The following is an 18,074-nucleotide window of genomic DNA, read 5'->3' as shown; positions in this document are numbered from 1 at the left end:
CGCTTTGGGGCAGACAGGGAAGCGGACGCCCCACAGGAAATCTTTCAGCTGCAGCTCCAACCACGGCCTCTTTGTCTCCCTGCAGGCTTTGAAGAAAATTGACTCCGGAGACAGCGACGGTCTCCAGAACTCACCAGAGATGTTCGATTTGTTTCACAACAAAGACCATCTAAATAGGATTTGGAGATGAGACGGGTGGAAAACTGCACACAAAGGGAACCGAGTCCCCGAGGAAGGCTGGCAAACGCTTTGAGACCCAGCCACAGGTTTAAGCGCTCGGCTGGGACGATGGCACTCTGCTGCCATCTGGTGCCAGCTGCACATTAAGATAAGCAAGTGGACAGTGAACTGGACAGTGATCTGGCCGGCCAGGATAGAATCTTAGAATTGTAGACTTGTACATCAGGGGTATGGGAAGTGGGTATTGCTGTGGGTTAAACCACAGAGCCTAGGGCTTGCCGATCAGAAAGTCGGCGGTTTGAATCCCCACTACGGGGTGAGCTCCCGTTGCTCGGTCCCTGCTCCTGCCAACCTAGCAGTTTGAAAGCACGTCAAAGTGCAAGTAGATAAATAGGTACCGCTCTGGCGGGAAGGTAAACGGCATTTCCGTGCGCTGCTCTGGTTCGCCAGAAGCGGCTTAGTCATGCTGGCCACATGACCCGGAAGCTGTACGCCTGCTCCCTCGGCCAATAAAGCGAGATGAGCGCCACAACCCCAGAGTCGTCTGCGATTGGGCCTAATGGTCAGGGGTCCCTTTACCTTTTAGATCAGGGGTCAGCAAACTTTTTTGGGAGGGGGCCGGTTTACCATCCCCCAGATTTTGTGGTGGGTTGTACCGTGTGTGTGTGTGCATGCATGCACACACACCCAGTGGAGGGGGTTTCATTCTGTCCCCCTCTTTTCCCCAGCCCCTTGCCTCCCCCTGCCTACCTATAGTGCTTCCAGCACAAGGGCTGGCTGGCTCCGGAGAGGTGGTGCACTCTCCCAACCGTGGCTCCTGTGCTTGCCCTTGCGAGTGGCAGAGACTAGCGGTGGCGGCAGTGGAGGGACGAGTAGCCCAAAAGGGCTGGCTGGCTCCAGAGAGGCGCTGCTCAAAATGGCACTCAGCCAGCTCAGCCCAGCCCCCCTCCTCCTCTATGCAGGGCAGGGAGAAGCTAGGAGGAGGGAGGGAGGAAACACTGTGGCGTGTAAGAGGGAGGGGGGAAATGGTGCCCCCCAAAAAATGGTGGTGCAAAGAAAAAATTAACAAAAAAAATTAATGAAGGAATCCACACGATCCACGGACTGTCCGCTGGCCAGATCCTGAGGGCAATTGGGCTGGATCTGGCCCACGGTCCGTAGTTTGCCGACCCCTGTTGTAGAGGATGACCTCCAAATGTGGTGGCCTGGGACTCGGCCTCGGAACCAGAGGAGTCTCAGTCTGCACTGCTTCCTTTGCCTCAGGCGGCATTGGAACCAGGTCTGGGGCCTGATTCTGTGAAGCCCCAGTCTGCACAGGTTCCCCTGCAACAAGCACCAGCTGGGCCGAGTCAGGGGCCTGATCCTGCCCTGGCTCCAGATGCGGGGATGACCTCGTTGCCTTCAGCTGGGCCATCACGTACAGCTGCTCCACTACCGGTTGGGTCAGGGGAGACTGAGGCGGCCTCTGGGTCTAGTAACCCACCGACGTCTCCCGAGCTGCAGAGAAGGAGAGACCCGAGTACTCGCAGGTGGAGTGCTCGCCTTCGGGTGAGACAGGGAGGTGAGTCGCCGGGGGATCAGGATCAGCCGTTACTCCGTCAGAGATAAAAGGCTGTCAGACCCCGCCCCAGGTTGCGGGAGCAACATTGCTGTATGCCAGATCCTGTAGCTGTCCTTGTTTCCTGCCCCGTGTCCTGCCTTGGCCCTGTCAGACTCTCTCCCCGTGGAACCTTTGGATTCTGGACCGGTCATGGACCACGTCTCATGGGTTACCCCCGGGCCCAGCACACTAAATATCTTCGCAGAAGATTACAGAAAGCTTGGCTTATTGCTCCATATCCCAAAAAACCAAGCACCAGAAAATGCATTTTGCTTTAAATTAATCTTTCTAATATATAGCGGTAGGATTTAATGTATTGGAACCTGTCGTTATGACTTATGGCACTTAACATTTGATGGTGGTGTAATAACTGTGATTTTAAAACTTTACATAAAAAAAGAGGCACACACGCACCCATCTAGATTTAAATAAGAAAAAGCCCTTTATTTCCTTGTTACCCTTCAGAAGGGAAACGGGGGTTCCAAAGTCCTCATGTTGAAGGCACAAACATTTTGCAGAAAGGTGCATAGCAGAAACGCTGCGGCTTCAGACCTACAGGAGCGCCGAACACAGAGAGAAGGACCACTCGCCATCTTTGAACCACACGTCAAAGGCAAGATCCCGCTTGCTCATCTGAAACGCCAACTGTGGCTAGAGACCACCAGAAGTTGCAACAGAAGGCTGGTGTGCATTGGGGGTGAATGGGGCCTGCCCCACCCAGCTCAGTCCACACTCCGCCAGCCCCCACCTACCTTCCTGCCTTTGTGCTAACCAACACTTGTTCTGCCTGTCATTTGCTCTGACACCTCGAATCCAGGGGTAGAATCTCACCCAACCTTCTCCAACCACAATGCTTGTGAGCCTTCCAATCTTTCAAGTCTCAGAACTGTCCCAATGTCTTCATTCTTTGGCTAGCTCACTGAACGTCAAAAGGAGTTTTGGTGGCATTTGCGTCCAGCTTCTCTTATCCTTCCAGAGCTGTTGGTTTCTTGCTCTCTGCCCTCCAGCACCCAATGTGCACCAGCTGGGTGCAAATTTGGCAGGGCCTCCTGCAGCCCCCTTGGTGCCCACGGAGGAGAACCTCTTTTGGCGAAGGCACCGCAACAGGAACACGAGGGAAAGCCAAACCCTGGGAAGACTGCATTGCTGCCAACAATGCATACTTGCAAAGCCATAATTAAAGAAGAAGAAAGCCTTTGGAGATTTCCAGCAATATGCAAGGCAGTGGGAGGGACGAGGGAAGGATTGTGAGGTCAGGGAGAGGAATCAGGAACTGTGCGAGGCACTGACATCTCACCCCCTGCAAACATTTGAAACACCCTCCCTGACACAGCTGTCAACGTTTCCCTTTTTTAAAGGGAAATTCCCTTATTCCGAATAGGATTCCTCGCAAGAAAAGGGGAAAGTTGACAGCTATGCTCCCTAACCCCATTCTCTGTCTTCTGTGCTCGACTTCCCACCCCAAGCAAGTTCACTGCACAATCTGAGATGCTTGCCTTGGGTTTCCCTAAAAATGCTGCAGAAGAAGCCTTTGGACTGGGATGAGCAGACTGCAGAGTTTCACCAGTAGACATGCAGACCTTGATTATTGATGCTTCTTGGGAGAAAAGCAACGACAAACCTAGACAGCATCTTAAAAAGCAGAGACATCACCTTGCCAACAAAGGTCCGTATAGTTAAAGTTATGGTTTTCCCAGTCGTCATGTATGGAAGTGAGAGCTGGACCATAAAGAAGGCTGATCGCCGAAGAATGGATGCTTTTGAATTCTGGTGTTGGAGGAGACTCTTGAGAGTCCCATGGACTGCAAGAAGATCAAACCTCTCCATTCTGAAGGAAATCAGCCCTGAGTGCTCACTGGAAGGACAGATCCTGAAGCTGAGGCTCCAAGACTTTGGCCACCTCAGGAGAAGAGAAGACTCCCTGGAAAAGACCCTGATGTTGGGAAAGATGGAGGGCACAAGGAGAAGGGGACGGCAGAGGACGAGATGGTGGGACAGTGTTCTCGAAGCTACCAGCATGAGTTTGACCAAACTGCGGGAGGCAGTGGAAGACAGGAGTGCCTGGCGTGCTCTGGTCCAGGGGGTCACAAAGAGTCGGACACGACTAAATGACTAAACAACAACAACAAAATAATAATACATGAGTCATGAGTGGAATCGGTTTTGAATTGCAATCTCCTCCTACGGCATCCTGAGATCCAGAAACTTTCAATTTTTTTAATTAAAAAACCCTGAAGCTCTTACAGGGTTAAGTTTTCTGAGTTCCGCCCTCGTGCACTGAAAGCAGAAATGCAGGCCTTGGCTTAGCAAAGAAGAGGGCAATGTCAAGCTTTGACCAGATGAGTGGTCCAGCCGCAAACTCCAATGGGGAATAACCTCTTCGCAATGCGGCAGAGTCATTCCCCAAAAGAAAAGAAAAACCACCCTCCCACTACGGTTTCACAGGAAAAAAATGTCAGTCCCTGGAGAAGGCATTGCAGCTCCCACCAAGAACTCTGAACACAGAGATGGGTTTCATATTTGTCCAAGAGTCACATTCTCAGGCCCCAACCCTAGGATGTTGGACATTGACTGCGGTTGTTGGTTGGAAGGGGAAAGGCACTCGTCACGGTCTCAGTGAGTCGTCTTTCCTATTTTTGTTACAAGAGGAGTCCTAGGGCTGGAGACAGGCTCAGTGAAGCCCTGAGACTCAGGGATCAGTTCATCCCTTCCAGGGACGGAGGAAACCCCAGAGAGGCAAAGGATGCTTCGTGGAGGAAGATGACCTGGGATCAACTACTTGAGCACCAAAAAAAAAATCACCCATCTTGCGTTTCTCTTTTCTTTTCCATCTTTTCCTTTTTTTCTTTCTTGTTAACTGAAAGGCACCTAAACAGAGGTTGTCTCCAGCTCAGGAAACCAATGTGAGAAACGACCAGGGGTGGGGGAAATGAAATTCTCCTTTCTGGGGAGCACACTGAGCCCCCCAACACTTCCTGAGAAGGCAAGAGGGCAGAGGGTCATCTCTCTGAGCATGGTGCGCACACAACTCCCTCCAAACTGGGGGTCACCCTTGACAGCGTGGGCAGGCTTTGGAGGTGCAGGGCAGCCAGATGGAAGACAGGCCAGCCTTCTCCTGAGCTTGGAGCTGGGGTGTAAGCCAAGATCATCCTTAAATGCCACTACCCCAGGTGACGCTTGTCAGCCCTTTAGCAACTATTTCAGGATGGGCAAGCATGCAGCAAACACATGGTCTGCTCTGGGTCTTAGCATTTGCACTTAGTGGGTTGTGAGATTGCATGGGTTGTCTCTTCTGCGACGGGAGACACACAACTCACCGTTGTCATAAGCGCCACACGTCTCACCACTGCCTGGAACATTGAGAATTGCTCTATACCAGGTCAGATTATAAATCTGTCTGGCTTAGTATTACCGGTTCTGACTGCCAGCAGCAATTCTCCAGGGGCTCAGATAGAGGAGAGTCACATTTTGCCCTGTTCCCTTTTAAAACCCGGAGATGTCCAGGACTGAATTTGGGTCTTTCTGCTTGGAAACTGGACACCCTGGCAGCCAGCTGTGGAACAAAATGGCAGGCGTTGGCACCATGCGCCAGCCGAAACTCAAACCCAGCTCATGAAGCTGGATTATTATTATTTTTAATGTGAGAGCATTTCACCAGCTTTTCCCAACCTGGTGCCCCCATCCAGATGTTTCGGACTACACCTCCCATCAGCCCCAGCTGCTTTGCCCCAAGGGCACCATCCATTTTTTAGAAAACAGTCCCACCAAAGTTTTGTAATGCCAGCTATAAGGGGGACGATGTCCAGCACTCAGATCCCAGCGGTGAGAGAGAGAGAGAGAGGTTGTGCATCCCGTGAGGTTGTGCAAAACACAGAGGTAGCTAACAGCAGTTCACGGCTTGCGGGCAGTTGGTGTGGATTAGAACTAGGCTCAGTGCAAAAACCTGCTTTCCGGAGGTAGGCAGACGTTAAGTCCTTGATGGGCAGCGGTCTGCGAGCACGTCAAAATGAAACTTCTCCCCCAGTCACTTATTTTGTCCCAAATCCCCAAAGCCAGCCATCACACAAAAGTACCATTTTTTTCCCCTGGGCCCAGTCTCCACCCCCTCCCTTCTTCGTTATCGATGAAAACAGTTCCTATTTTCTCTCTTTAAAAAAACAACAAAAACAAACAGTCTTTGGTAGCAAAAATTCCCCGCGTTGGCCGGAGTAGTGCAAATGAGGAAGGAGGAGCCTGACGAGGGTCAGCCGGGACTCTCGTTTCCACAGTTGTCATTTCTTAAAAGGGAAGGACGCTGTCTGGACTTTCAGGCCTGGAACGGGTCTAAAGAAGCAGAAGAAGATGGTCAGCGCAAGTCAGGAGGACATCAGGAGAACAAAGATGAACTGCAGAGTCCCAAGTAAGCCATGTTAGCTCAGCCCAGCACCTAGACTAATAGAGAACAACAAACCCCTGTGTTGCAAACTTAACACAACAAACAATACAAGCAACACGAAGACCAGTATACTAGATAGCGCTGTAATTCTTATGGCATAATATACACGATTTAGTGCAACAAAAACAAAATGTGTACACTTGTAAATTCTCTAATATATTTGAAATCAAATGAACACACGTCTGTCAATCTTTGAAAGTCCGTAGAAGTATAAGTCTATAGTTGAAACAAAGTATTAGATGCTATCCTGTGGGCTAAGCGGTAAAACATTTTAGGCGTTCATGGTGCCGAAGTAGTAAGTGAATAACATATCCTTATGACCATTGCTCCTTGTGCATTTTTCTAATCTATGGGTTGTGCTGAAGAAGATTCCAGCGAAACAGTCAGATTATCCGGGATCACTGTCCTACATTGTTATTCACTTACTACTTACTACCAAATGGCCTCGGTCCAGTATACCTGAAGGAGCGTCTCCACCCCCATCATTCGGACCGGACACTGAGATCCAGTGCTGAGGGCCTTCTGGCGGTTCCCTTGCTGCGAGAAGCGAGGTTACAGGGAGCCAGGCAGAGGGCCTTCTCGGTGGTGGCGCCCATCCTGTGGAATGCCCTCCCAGCAGATGTGAAGGAAGTAAGCAGCTATCTTATCTTTAAAGGGCAGCCCTGTTTAGGGAAGTTTTTAATATTTAATGCTGTATTGTTTTTAACACTCGACTAGGAGCTGCCCAGAGTGGCTGGGGAGACTCAGCCAGATGGGTGGGGTATAAATAATAAAAATTATTATTATTATTATTATTATTATTATTATTATTATTATTATTATTACTACAACCTGTCAGAGGCCCGGTACCTCCTTCCCAAAACCCTAGCTGTTCCCCTACGAAAAATTTCACTGCACACCACTGAGGGTACTTCTGGGTCCACTGCTGTTGCTCGGGTAGCCGCAGTGCAGTGGTCCGGAGTGCCTTCCATCAACTTCAGCTGGTGACTCAGCTGCACCCTTATCTGGACAGGGGTAGCATAACTTCTGTCATCTATGCCCTGGTAATCTCTAGGTTCGATTACTGCAATGGGGCTGCCTCTGAAGGTGGTTCAGAAACTTCAGCCCATACAAAATTCAGCAGCCAGGTTCCTCACCAGGGTTTGAGTATACCACACCTGACTTAAGTGGCTGCCAGTTAATTTCTGGGCCCCAAGGGCTGGATTTGACCTATAAATCCTTAAATGGTTCAGGACCACAATGCCTCAAGGACCGCCTCTCCCCATATGAACTGTCCCAGACCCTGCAATCCTCATTGAAATGAGGCTGTATTTTAATGTTTTAATGTTGTATTTTAATCTTGTATTTAAGTTGTATTTTGATCAATTTGTTTTTATACCAGGTGTTAGCCGTCCTGAGCTCGGTCTTGGCTGGGGAGGGCGGGGTATAAATTATTATTATTATTATTATTATTATTATTATTATTATTATTATTATTTGAGGCCCTTTTTTGTGTGCCTCCTCCATGATAGGTCCAGAGGGTGGCAACACAAGAACAAAAGGCTTTTCTGCAGTCGCTGTATGTGGGAGGGTTCCCTGGCGTCTTTAATATATATATTAAGACATCAGGTGAAAACATTCTTCTTCTCCCAGGCCTTTGGCTAACTGAATAAGCTAGGGCATGGGTAGGCAAACTAAGGCACGGGGGCTGGATCCGGCCTGTGGACGGTCCAGGAATCAGCATGTTTTTACATGAGTAGAATGTGTCCTTTTCTTTAAAATGCATCTCTGGGTTATTTGTGGGGCATAAAAAAAAATATAGTCCGGACCCCCACAAGGTCTGAGGGATAGTGGACCAGCCCCCTGCTCAAAAAGTTTGCTGACCCCTGAGCTAGAGGTTTTTAAACTGTTGGGGAAGTATTGTTTTGTCTGTTATTATGTTAATAAAGGCATTATTATTATTATTATATTATTATTATTATGTCTTTTTGTGTTTTTATCCTGTAAACTGCCTTAGGGTCCTCAAAGGAAGGGTGGTATTGAAACTTAATAAATAAATGAATAGAATAAATTATCAGGGTTGTAGTCCAATGGCGCTGAAGACCTCATCTGCTTTTCCCAGGGTCCCCACCCACCACAGGGCAAGCGACCCCTGGAAGGTTTCACACGAGGGAATTCGACCCTCGTACGGAAAAGACTTCCGTAATGCACAATAAAAGCAGCAGAAGCAAACATCAGGAGGGCAGGAAATGGGGTTTCCCCCCAACAGCAGCAGGGGCAAGGTCCTACTCACCTCTGAGGTGGCACCGGCCTGTGTGGAGGGGAAAAAACAAAGAGTCTTCATTAATGGTTTGGAAACAGATTCTGTTGCTGCTATACCCATATCAGGGGTAGGCACTCTACCAACTTTCCTGGTCTCGAGTTGGAAAATTGCCAGACTTCATAGCTCAAGATCACTCTCTCAGTTATAGGACTTTGCAAGCAAGTGAACCAAGGACTTGGAAGCAAAAGACCCTCTCTGGGCTCAGAGAGAGGAGATGACTTGTAACACCTGCAAATAGTGTGTGCATGGAAAGTGGTCTATGTTGGTATTTGCCTAGTAAAGGCAACTCTGCTAAACAGCTGTTTTCTGTGCAGAGCTTAACCCCAACAGAGTCTCCAACAGACCACAAAAACACAAACTGCCAAGGCGAAAAGCCCACAAGATGCTTTCTTTCAGAATTCCTAAAAATGATACAAGAACTGTTAAGCCCAGACATGGTTCCAGGGAAAACAGTTGGCCAGAACCCCAAGATGATTGCTTGATATTGCAGTTTCTGCCCATCTATATTCTTCCAACGGGACACGGGTGGTGCTGTGGGTTAAACCACAGAGCCTAGGACTTGCCAATCAGAAGGTCGGCGGTTCGAATCCCCGCGACAGGGTGAGCTCCCGTTGCTCGGTCCCTGTTCCTGCCCACCTAGCAGTTCGAAAGCACATCAAAGTGCAAGTAGATAAATAGGTAAGGTATTTCCGTGCACTGCCCTGGTTCCCCAGAAGCAGCTTAGTCATGCTGGCCACATGATCCGGAAGCTGTACGCCGGCTCCCTCGGCCAATAAAGCGAGATGAGCGCCACAACTGCAGAGTCATCCGCGACTGGACTTAATGGTCAGGGGTCCCTTTACCTTGTTGGGAAACTGTGTACGTGCAGCTACTCACACAGAGTCAATTAAGGTTTGGCAGACAGCAAGAAGGCAATCTGAAGGAGTAAGTCTGCCTGGTGATAACAGAGACATGGAGACAGCTCCCTGATTGGTCAAGCTCTTTGAAGAGAGTGATAATTAATGGCTTATTAACTGGAATGTGTTAGTTCAGAGTTCAGTATTTCAGAGTTCTGTGTGTCAGTGTAGGAGTTGTGAGTCGTGTCAGAGAGAGCTAGCTAAAGATCCGTGTTCTGCTCCAGTAAATAGTCCACTGTATATAATAAACACCTAACTACAAGTTCCTGGTTCCTGCTTCGTCTATCCTGTCTGCAGCCAAGTCGCCAATTGCTTCCGTGGATTCTGCGTTTACTCTGCTAGATCTGGCTAAGGTCCTGCAACTAGTCAGAAAGTTGTGAAACACCAATAGGTTTGGCCAATATACCTTTACCTTATATTCTTCCAACAGCAGCCCCCTCCTTGCTCCCGCCACCCCACTTCTGTGGTAACTCGAATCCTTGTTGTCTGGCTTCTTTGGTAACTTAGAGGTACTAATGATCAAATGTGTTAAGCAAATTAATAGATAAACAAACTTACTTCAGCGGTCTGGAGAGGGGGCTCGTGGCATTGAGTCCTGCCGGCTTGGTATTGGCTGGAGGCACCATGACCAGCAAGGCCTGACCCTGAGCTGGCGGCAGTTCTTTAGCCAGGAGAGGGTTCCCCGGGAGCGGCCGGCGTGGCGGCCTCTGCTTTGGATCGACCTAGCAGGGAAGGAAACATGGTCAGAGACTGCCAAATGAAGAGGACAGGATCAGGCCAATGCCCCACCTAGTTCAGAATCCTGTTCTCACAGTGGCCAACCAGAGGCCTTTGGGAAACCAGCAAGCAGGGTTCGACCACAAGAGCAATTCTCCCTTCCTGTGGTTCCCAGCAACGAGTATTCAAAAGCGTTGTTGCTTCTGATTAGGAAGTCAAGGAATAGCCAGCCTGGCCAATAGCTATTAGTAGCCCTCTCCTCATCCATGAATATATCTAACCCTCTTTTAAAGCCATCCAAGTTGGTGACCATCACTGCCTCCTGCAGTGACCTTGCACTGCTGGAATAGCTTAGTCGGTAGAGCATGAAGAAGAAGAAGAAGAAGAGTTTGGATTTGATATCCCGCCTTTCACTCCCCTTCAGGAGTCTCAAAGCGGCTAACATTCTCCTTTCCCTTCCTCCCCCACAACAAACACTCTGTGAGGTGAGTGGGGCTGAGAGACTTCACAGAAGTGTGACTGGCCCAAGGTCACCCAGCAGCTGCATGTGGAGGAGCGGAGATGCGAACCCGGTTCCCCAGATTACGAGACTACCGCTCTTAACCACTACACCACACTGGCTCTCATGAGATTCTTAACCTCAGGTTCATGGGTTCGAATCCCACGTTGGGCAAAAAGATTTCTGCATTTCAAGGGGTTGGACTAAATGAGCTTCGTGGTCCCTTCCTACGCAGCCCTTCTATTACTATGACGCTGTGCGTTTTATCTGTCCTGAGTCTTCCAACTGTCAGCTTCATTAGCTGTCTCGTGTAGTGCAATACGGAGAATCTCTATCCGCCTTCTCCGGGCGGTGCAAATTTTATAAACTTCCATCGTGTCGTGAAAAGTAATCCAAGAAAAAAGCACACCAATAACTCAGGCCAATGTAAGTTTCAATCGTGGGAGTGGTCCCTACTCACAAATCAATAGTAACAAAATCTAATCCATTCAAAAGTATGTATTCTGACAAGGATTACAAACTCAAATAGAGATTACAGACTCCAACAGAGATCACAAACTCATAAAAATATGTATAACACAATAATTCATTACAGAATTAGCGATAAGAGTTTATGAGTAGAGATAAGTTCATGTTAGTCCAGATTCGTCATGGAAGTCTTAGTTTCAATCATTGAGCAGAAGTCAGAAGTCAATTATGGATTAGAAACCAGGACAGGGCCCTGTTTTGATGTATTCACCTTCATCATCTGGAAGTATCAAATATTACATGAAAATACATTTAAATTCTAAATTATCATAAATTATAATTTATAAAACAGTATTATATAACATTTGAAACTATTGAAACTTACATTGGCCTGAGTTAGAATCATAGAATCATGGAATCATAGAGTTGGAAGAGACCACAAGGGCCATCGAGTCCAACCCCCTGCCAAGCAGGAAACACCATCAGAGCACTCCTGACATATGGTTGACAAGCCTCTGCTTAAAGACCTCCAAAGAAGGAGACTCCACCACACTCCTTGGCAGCAAATTCCACTGTCAAACAGCTCTTACTGTCAGGAAGTTCTTCCTAATGTTTAGGTGGAATCTTCTTTCTTGTAGTTTGGATCCATTGCTCCGTGTCCGCTTCTCTGGAGCAGCAGAAAACAACCTTTCTCCCTCCTCCATGTGACATCCCTTTATATATTTGAACATGGCTATCATATCACCCCTTAACCTCCTCTTCTCCAGGCTAAACATGCCCAGCTCCCTTAGCCGTTCCTCATAAGGCATCGTTTCCAGGCCTTTGACCATTTTGGTTGCCCTCCTCTGGACATGTTCCAGTTTGTCAGTGTCCTTCTTGAACTGTGGATGAGGTAGTGGTGGGGGAAGGCAGGAACCCCCGGACCTTCGAGGCCCAGGACCCAGTGTACACAAAGAATTTTGGGGCAGGCCCAGCATGGGTACCCGCCACAGTCACCAGGGTCACTGGCCCCGTGTCATATGAGGTGCTAACGGATGGGGGGCAATGCTGGCGCCGCCACTGCGACCAGATACGGCGACGATTCCCGGGAGAAAACCAGGAGGAGGAAAGGTCAGAGGAGTCCCAAGGGAACAGAGGGGCAGTGAGGCCCATAGAGCAGGAGGGGCCAGCAGGAGAGGCAGAATCAATAAATACAGAGAGGACTCGCGAGGCCGAAAGGACACCGGAACCAGAACCACATCACTGTAGCAGTCAAGTACGGCACTTCCTGTTTGCCCAGAGTGGACACACAGGGGGATGTTATTCCAGCCAGCAGGACTACCTGTCACACCTGTCTGGAGCATCTTCCCCCTGCATGTGACAGGTGGATGGGCGTGACCCCGGGAGACCCCATAAAAGGGCCAGTCTGTTAGTATCTCAGCTTACAGTCAGAGGTAACTGGCCTCCCCCGAGGCAATTAAGCTGGATACTTGATGACCTCTCCGTCTGTGACCCCCGGCAGGCTAGGTCATAACTCCGGCGATTCTTCTCATCAATCAGATGTGAAGAACACACCCTCCGCTACTCTCTTCTTCTCTCCCTCCCTGCATTCTCCCCAGGAAGGGGAAATGAGACAGACAGGAGTCCTTTTTACATGTTTTATTCCTGTCACTCAACAGTACATAGAAATGTGACCGTTCCCTTCAGACTCCATCAGAAGAGACTCAACTCCTCCCCTGTACTTCCAGCACAGGTCACATGACACTCTGAGCTAACATCCGGTGCTCAGTACAGAGAATAGGCTCCACCTTTTCTCCAACAGTACAGTGCAAAACAACAGCATCCTGTTTTGCATTCCAGCCATCTGGAGCTGGCTTTTGCCTTGGTGCTTTTTCCCAACACAGTCATGCAGCCATCTTCCTCTTGTTGCTCTTCTTCTTCACCATTTCTTTCTTGATGTATTTTGCTGTCTGCTGGCTCTCGGCCAGCAGCACATGGGCTCATACCCATATGGGATGAACTCAAACTCTCTTCAGTTGTTGTTGTTTGTTGTCATGTCCGACTCTTCGTGACCCCATGGACCAGAGCACGCCAGGCACTCCTGTCTTCCACTGCCTCCCGCAGTTTGGTCAAACTCATGTTCGTAGCTTCAAGAACACTGTCCCACCATCTCGTCCTCTGTCATCCCCTTCTTGTGCCCTCCATCTTTCCCAACATCAGGGTCTTTTCCAGGGAGTCTTCTCTTCTCAGGAGGTAGCCAAAGTCTTGGAGCCTCAGCTTCAGCATCTGTCCTTCCAGTGAGCACTCAGGGCTGATTTCCTTCAGAATGGATCGGTTTGATCTTCTTGCAGTCCATGGGACTCTCAAGAGCCTCCTCCAGCACCATAATTCAAAAGCATCAATTCTTCAGCGATCAGCCTTCTTTATGGTCCAGCTCTCACTTCCATACATCACTACTGGGAAAACCAGAGCTTTTCTCTTCTGTAGCTACAAGCTAAAGCCTGCCTTCAGGGAACCTACTGTGAACTGAATGTAAGTAAACATCTTATTACAGTGGACGCTCAGGTTGCGAACATGATCCGAGCGGGAGGCACGTTCGCAATCCGCAGCATTCACAACCCGCAGCGCCACATCTGTGCAAGTGCGGGTCACAATTCGGCGCTTCTGCACATGCAGAAAGCACAATTTAGTGTTTTGCGCATTCGCAAGCGCCGAAACCTGGAAGTAACCCATTCTGGTACTTCCGGGTTCATCGTGGTGCGCAACCCAAAAATGTGCAACCTGAAGCGTCTGTAACCCGAGGTATGCCTGTATTTTTAAGAAAAGACTGTTGTGTCTTTATTCTTTTTAAGAGGGGACAGAGGGGATTTATCAGGAACAAATCCAATCTGGACAAGCCAGACTTGATTGCTTAAGTAAAGAGATTCAAACGAATTTACCAACTCGCTTCCTGCTTTATACAAGTGAATGTACTCTGCTACTGATCCACTAGCGTGAGTGAGGAAGGATAATATTTAATCAATATATCCACAACATTCCCACCCCTAGCTAGCAGGACCAGTGGTCAGGGACAAAGGGAACTGTAGTTCAAAAACAGCTGGATCTCGAAAGGGTGGACTCCCCTGAGGCCTGTTCTGGACTCACCAACGCGGTCCTGACGGGGCTGGTGGGAAGCGGCTTCTTCGGCGGAGGGAGTTTGTTTTGCGTGCCGAATTTCGCACCAGCAGCCGCGGCAGGGGATTTGTTGAAAGGCAGTGGAGGCGGCCTGGAAGGCTTGAGGTCTTTCGGGAGAGCGGCAACCGGGGCAGGGGCAGGGCGGAGAGGGCGGACCACGTTGACTGGGTGGGAAGCGCCTTGGAGAGGGTTTGGTTTGGGTGGGAAAACACCCCTTGTTGCCTGTAGAGAGAAGAGAGAGAGAGAAGGCAAAGGTGAATTTCCCCCTCGTTTAAGGCGGAGGCAGTTTCCGCAGTTCCACAGAGCGAAGGTGCAAATGAGCGGACACGATCCTGTCCCCTCCCCTTACGAGCATGTATTTTAAAATCTGCACATTTCTAGCGGTTTCTAAATTAGGGTTGGGCATTGTGGAGGAAGACCGCCTGAGTCGAGAGTCTGATAACCAATCCCCAATTTGCGGCACGGTTTCAAGGTTGCTTGCATGAAGATTTGAGGAGCATACAAACGTTTGTTGAGAAAACAACCTAGAAGCTTTTCTTTTGGGAATTACAGTGGACGCTCGGGTTGTGAACGTGATCCGTGCGGGAGGCATGTTCGAACCTGCAGCATGCGCAACTCGCAGCGCTGCGGGTTGCGATTCGGCACTTCTGCGCAAAGCGTGATTTAATACCTATGCGCATGCGCAAGTGCCGAAACCCAGAAGTAACCCGTTCTGGTACTTCTGGGTTTTGGTGTATCCATAACCTGAAAACACGCAACCTGAAGCATCTGTAACCTGAGATATGACTGTATAGGGATGGAACTACCTAAACTGTATAGAATTCTATTTACGTACGCTACTACAGCAGCAAGAATGTTACTTGCCCCAAAATGGAAAGAAGAAGAAGTCCCAGTAAAGGAAGAACGGAATACAAAAACTTATGGAATATGCGGAAATGGCAAAACTCACCGGAAGAATAATAAATCAAGGTAACAAAATAAAAGAATGGAAATGGTTTATTGAATATATGCAGATAAATTGTAAATAGATAAGAACATTGGCAGGATTATTATAATAACCTTCAGTCTCACAAGAGTATGTATTTAAAGTGGATGAATAAACAAGCAAATCAAGTTGATTTGGATATGCAGAAGATATTAAAAATAAATTTAAGGAACCGAGGAAAGCAGGGGAAGGAAGTCAAGTTTCGAAATGTTAAGGTGATTGTAAATTTGATGAAATGTATTAATCTGAAAAGTACACACACACACACACACACACACACACACACACAGTGGTACCTCTGGTTGCAAACAGGATCCATTCCGGAGGCCCGTTCACAACATGAAAAGAATGCAACCCACAGCGATGCGTCTGCGCACACGCGGGTTGCGATTCACCGCTTCTGCGCATGCATGTGACGTCATTTTACGCTTCTGCACATGCGTGAGTGGTGGAACCCAGAAGTAACCCTTTCTGGTCCAGGTCGCCGAAGGATGCAACCTGAAAACGCTCAACCTGAAGCAAACGTAACAAGAGGTATGACTGTATATATAAAACATTTCAGGAGCATACTCACTTGGCTGGAACTGCTGGCCGCAGTTTTATTGGAGAAGGAAGACAAGGAGGAAATGTCCTGCAAAGTGAAGGCTGAATTTGAGTGTCCCTGATTTGCCTTCCGATTGACAGCTCCATTCCTGCCAGGAAATACCAAAGGGAATGGAAGTTAACTTCTGGCAAATGTGGGGGCTCCCTCCAGATCTGTATGGAGGAGGAAGGGAGAAAAAGAGAGAGGTGGGAGAAGGACAATGGAACCTTCTAACAAGGCCCACCTGAAACTGGGACAAATGCAAACCCTGAGCTCTAGAGTGCCCACCTATGGCCGATTCGCACTGGAGGAATTTGCACTCGCGAGCCATGCAGGACCTCCCCAGAGGCACCAGTGAAAGCTTTCGTGGGCACTGGGTTGACGACCCCCGGTCTATACACTGACTCCCAGCAGCCCTCCGTGTTTTCAAGCAGGGGACATGCCCAGCCCTGCCTGGAGATGCAGGAATCGAACCCAAGACCTTCTGAAGGTAAAGCAGAGCACAGTGGATGCTTGTGTTGCGAACGTGGTCCGTGCAGGAGGCACGTTCGCAACCCGCAGCGTTCGCAACCTGCAGCGCCGCTTCTGCGCACGCGCGGGTTGTGATTCAGGACTTCTGCGCATGCGCAAAGTGCGATTTAGCGCTTCTGCACATGTGCAACAGCCGAAACCCGGAAGTAACCCATTCCAGTATTTCCGGGTTTCGGCACATCCGTAACCCGAAAAAACACAACCTGAAGCGTCTGTAACCCAAGGTATGACTTTATGGCCCTTTCCCAGATGTCTTGGTCTCTGTGCAATGAGAGCCTTCCTGTATTTTTCACTCTATAAGATACACCTGACCATAAGACGTACCTAGTTTTAGAGGAGGAGAACAAGAAAAAAAATATTATTTCCCTCTCTGCTCAGCACCTCTCCAGCAAAGCAGGAGGAGAAACGGAAGGGGCTCCATTTCTCCTCCCGCTTCACTGAATGGGCACTGCATAGAGAGTGAAAGCTGCGCAGTGCCTCTCCAGTGAAGCGAAGCCAAGAGAGCAAGAGGGATCGGTGCACACCGATCCCTCTTGCTCTCCTGGCTTCAGCGAAAGCTGCGCAGTCTGCATTCGCTCCATAAGATGCACACACATTTCCCCTTACTTTTTAGGAGGGGGAAAATGCGTCTTATAGAGCAAAAAATACTGTATTTCTATTACAGAATGGTTTTCTTTGGAAGGAAGGGGCAGCCGAGAGGACGAAGGTGGATGTCCCCTCTAGAGCAGGGTTTCCCAAACTGTTTGGGGGCTACCGTTCCCATCATCCCTGACCACTGCTCCTGCTTGCTAGTGGCGATGGGAGTTGTAGTCCAGAAAAACAGCTGGAGACCTAAGTTTGGAAAACTGATCTAGCGCAAGGCCTAGGAAGTCCTGAGAAAGAGGGGAGGCAGCCTCCTGGGTCTCTGCTCACCTGTAGGTCTCGTGGCTCTTTCTTAAGCCTTTGAACCACTTGTTGAGCAATGAGCTCTCCCTCCGGTAGTACCAATAGAGTCCGAGGGACAAAGCCGGCAGGAACAGGAAGAAAAAGAGCAGCAGGACGATCAGGACGGCTTCGTGATCTGTAGGAAGAGGCACAGGGATAGGAAGCGGTCATGAAACCAAGGCGCATAAAGGGATGGGCTTGGTTTATGACACAGGTTGTCAATCTAAGCCATGCATCGCAGGGGGCTGGGCTAATGATGCTCGGGTCCCTTCCAAGGCTACAATTATAGGATTCTATGTGGCGCTGTGGTCTAAACCACTGAGCCTCTTGGGCTTGCCGGTCAGAAGGTCGGCGGTTCGAATCCCCGCAACGGGGTGAGCTCCCGTTGCTCAGTCCCAGCTCCTGCCAACCTAGCAGTTCAAAAGCACATCAAAGTGCAAGTAGATAAATAGGTACCGCTCTGGCGGGAAGGTAAACGGCGTTTCCGTGCGCTGCTCTGGTTCGCCAGAAGCGGCTTAGTCCTGCTGGCCACATGACCTGGAAGATGTACACCGGCTCCCTCGGCCAGTAAAGCGAGATGAGCGCCGCAACCCCAGAGTCGGTCATGACTGGACCTAACGGTCAGGGGTACCTTTAACTTTATGTGAAACAACTGCAGGCTCAGGAACAGGGGAATCTTGTTGCGGTTGCCCACACAGTATATCACTGGGTACTCAGTAAACCACTGCTCCTATTTATGGAGGCTCTATTCTGCTATCGTCAGAGGAACTTCACTTATTGGGTTGCTTTTATTTTTGTTAG

The 18,074-nt window shown here is 49.2% G+C and overlaps 1 protein-coding gene across 2 annotated transcripts in view; it reads right to left on the bottom strand.

Annotated features, from left to right (window-relative positions):
- Positions 1–2,199: 2,199 nt before the first annotated feature.
- ADAM33 (ADAM metallopeptidase domain 33) overlaps positions 2,200–18,074 on the bottom strand; it is a 105,532-nt gene continuing 89,657 nt past the window's right edge. For both annotated transcript variants that reach the window (XM_082236364.1, XM_082236365.1), the window contains exons 19-24: positions 17,262–17,409; positions 15,810–15,927; positions 14,221–14,472; positions 9,972–10,135; positions 8,488–8,505; positions 2,200–6,103 (exon numbers count right to left, since the gene is read on the bottom strand). In XM_082236364.1, the coding sequence (XP_082092490.1) occupies positions 6,052–6,103; positions 8,488–8,505; positions 9,972–10,135; positions 14,221–14,472; positions 15,810–15,927; positions 17,262–17,409 (752 nt within the window). In that variant the 3' untranslated portion in view covers positions 2,200–6,051. The remainder of the gene's footprint in view (positions 6,104–8,487; positions 8,506–9,971; positions 10,136–14,220; positions 14,473–15,809; positions 15,928–17,261; positions 17,410–18,074) is intronic.

This window comes from Podarcis vaucheri (assembly GCF_965113315.1).
Source record: "Podarcis vaucheri genome assembly, chromosome: 9".
Lineage (NCBI taxonomy): Eukaryota > Metazoa > Chordata > Lepidosauria > Squamata > Lacertidae > Podarcis > Podarcis vaucheri.
The sequence above is the reverse complement of the archived record's forward strand: the minus strand, read 5'-3'. Positions and strand labels throughout refer to the sequence as shown.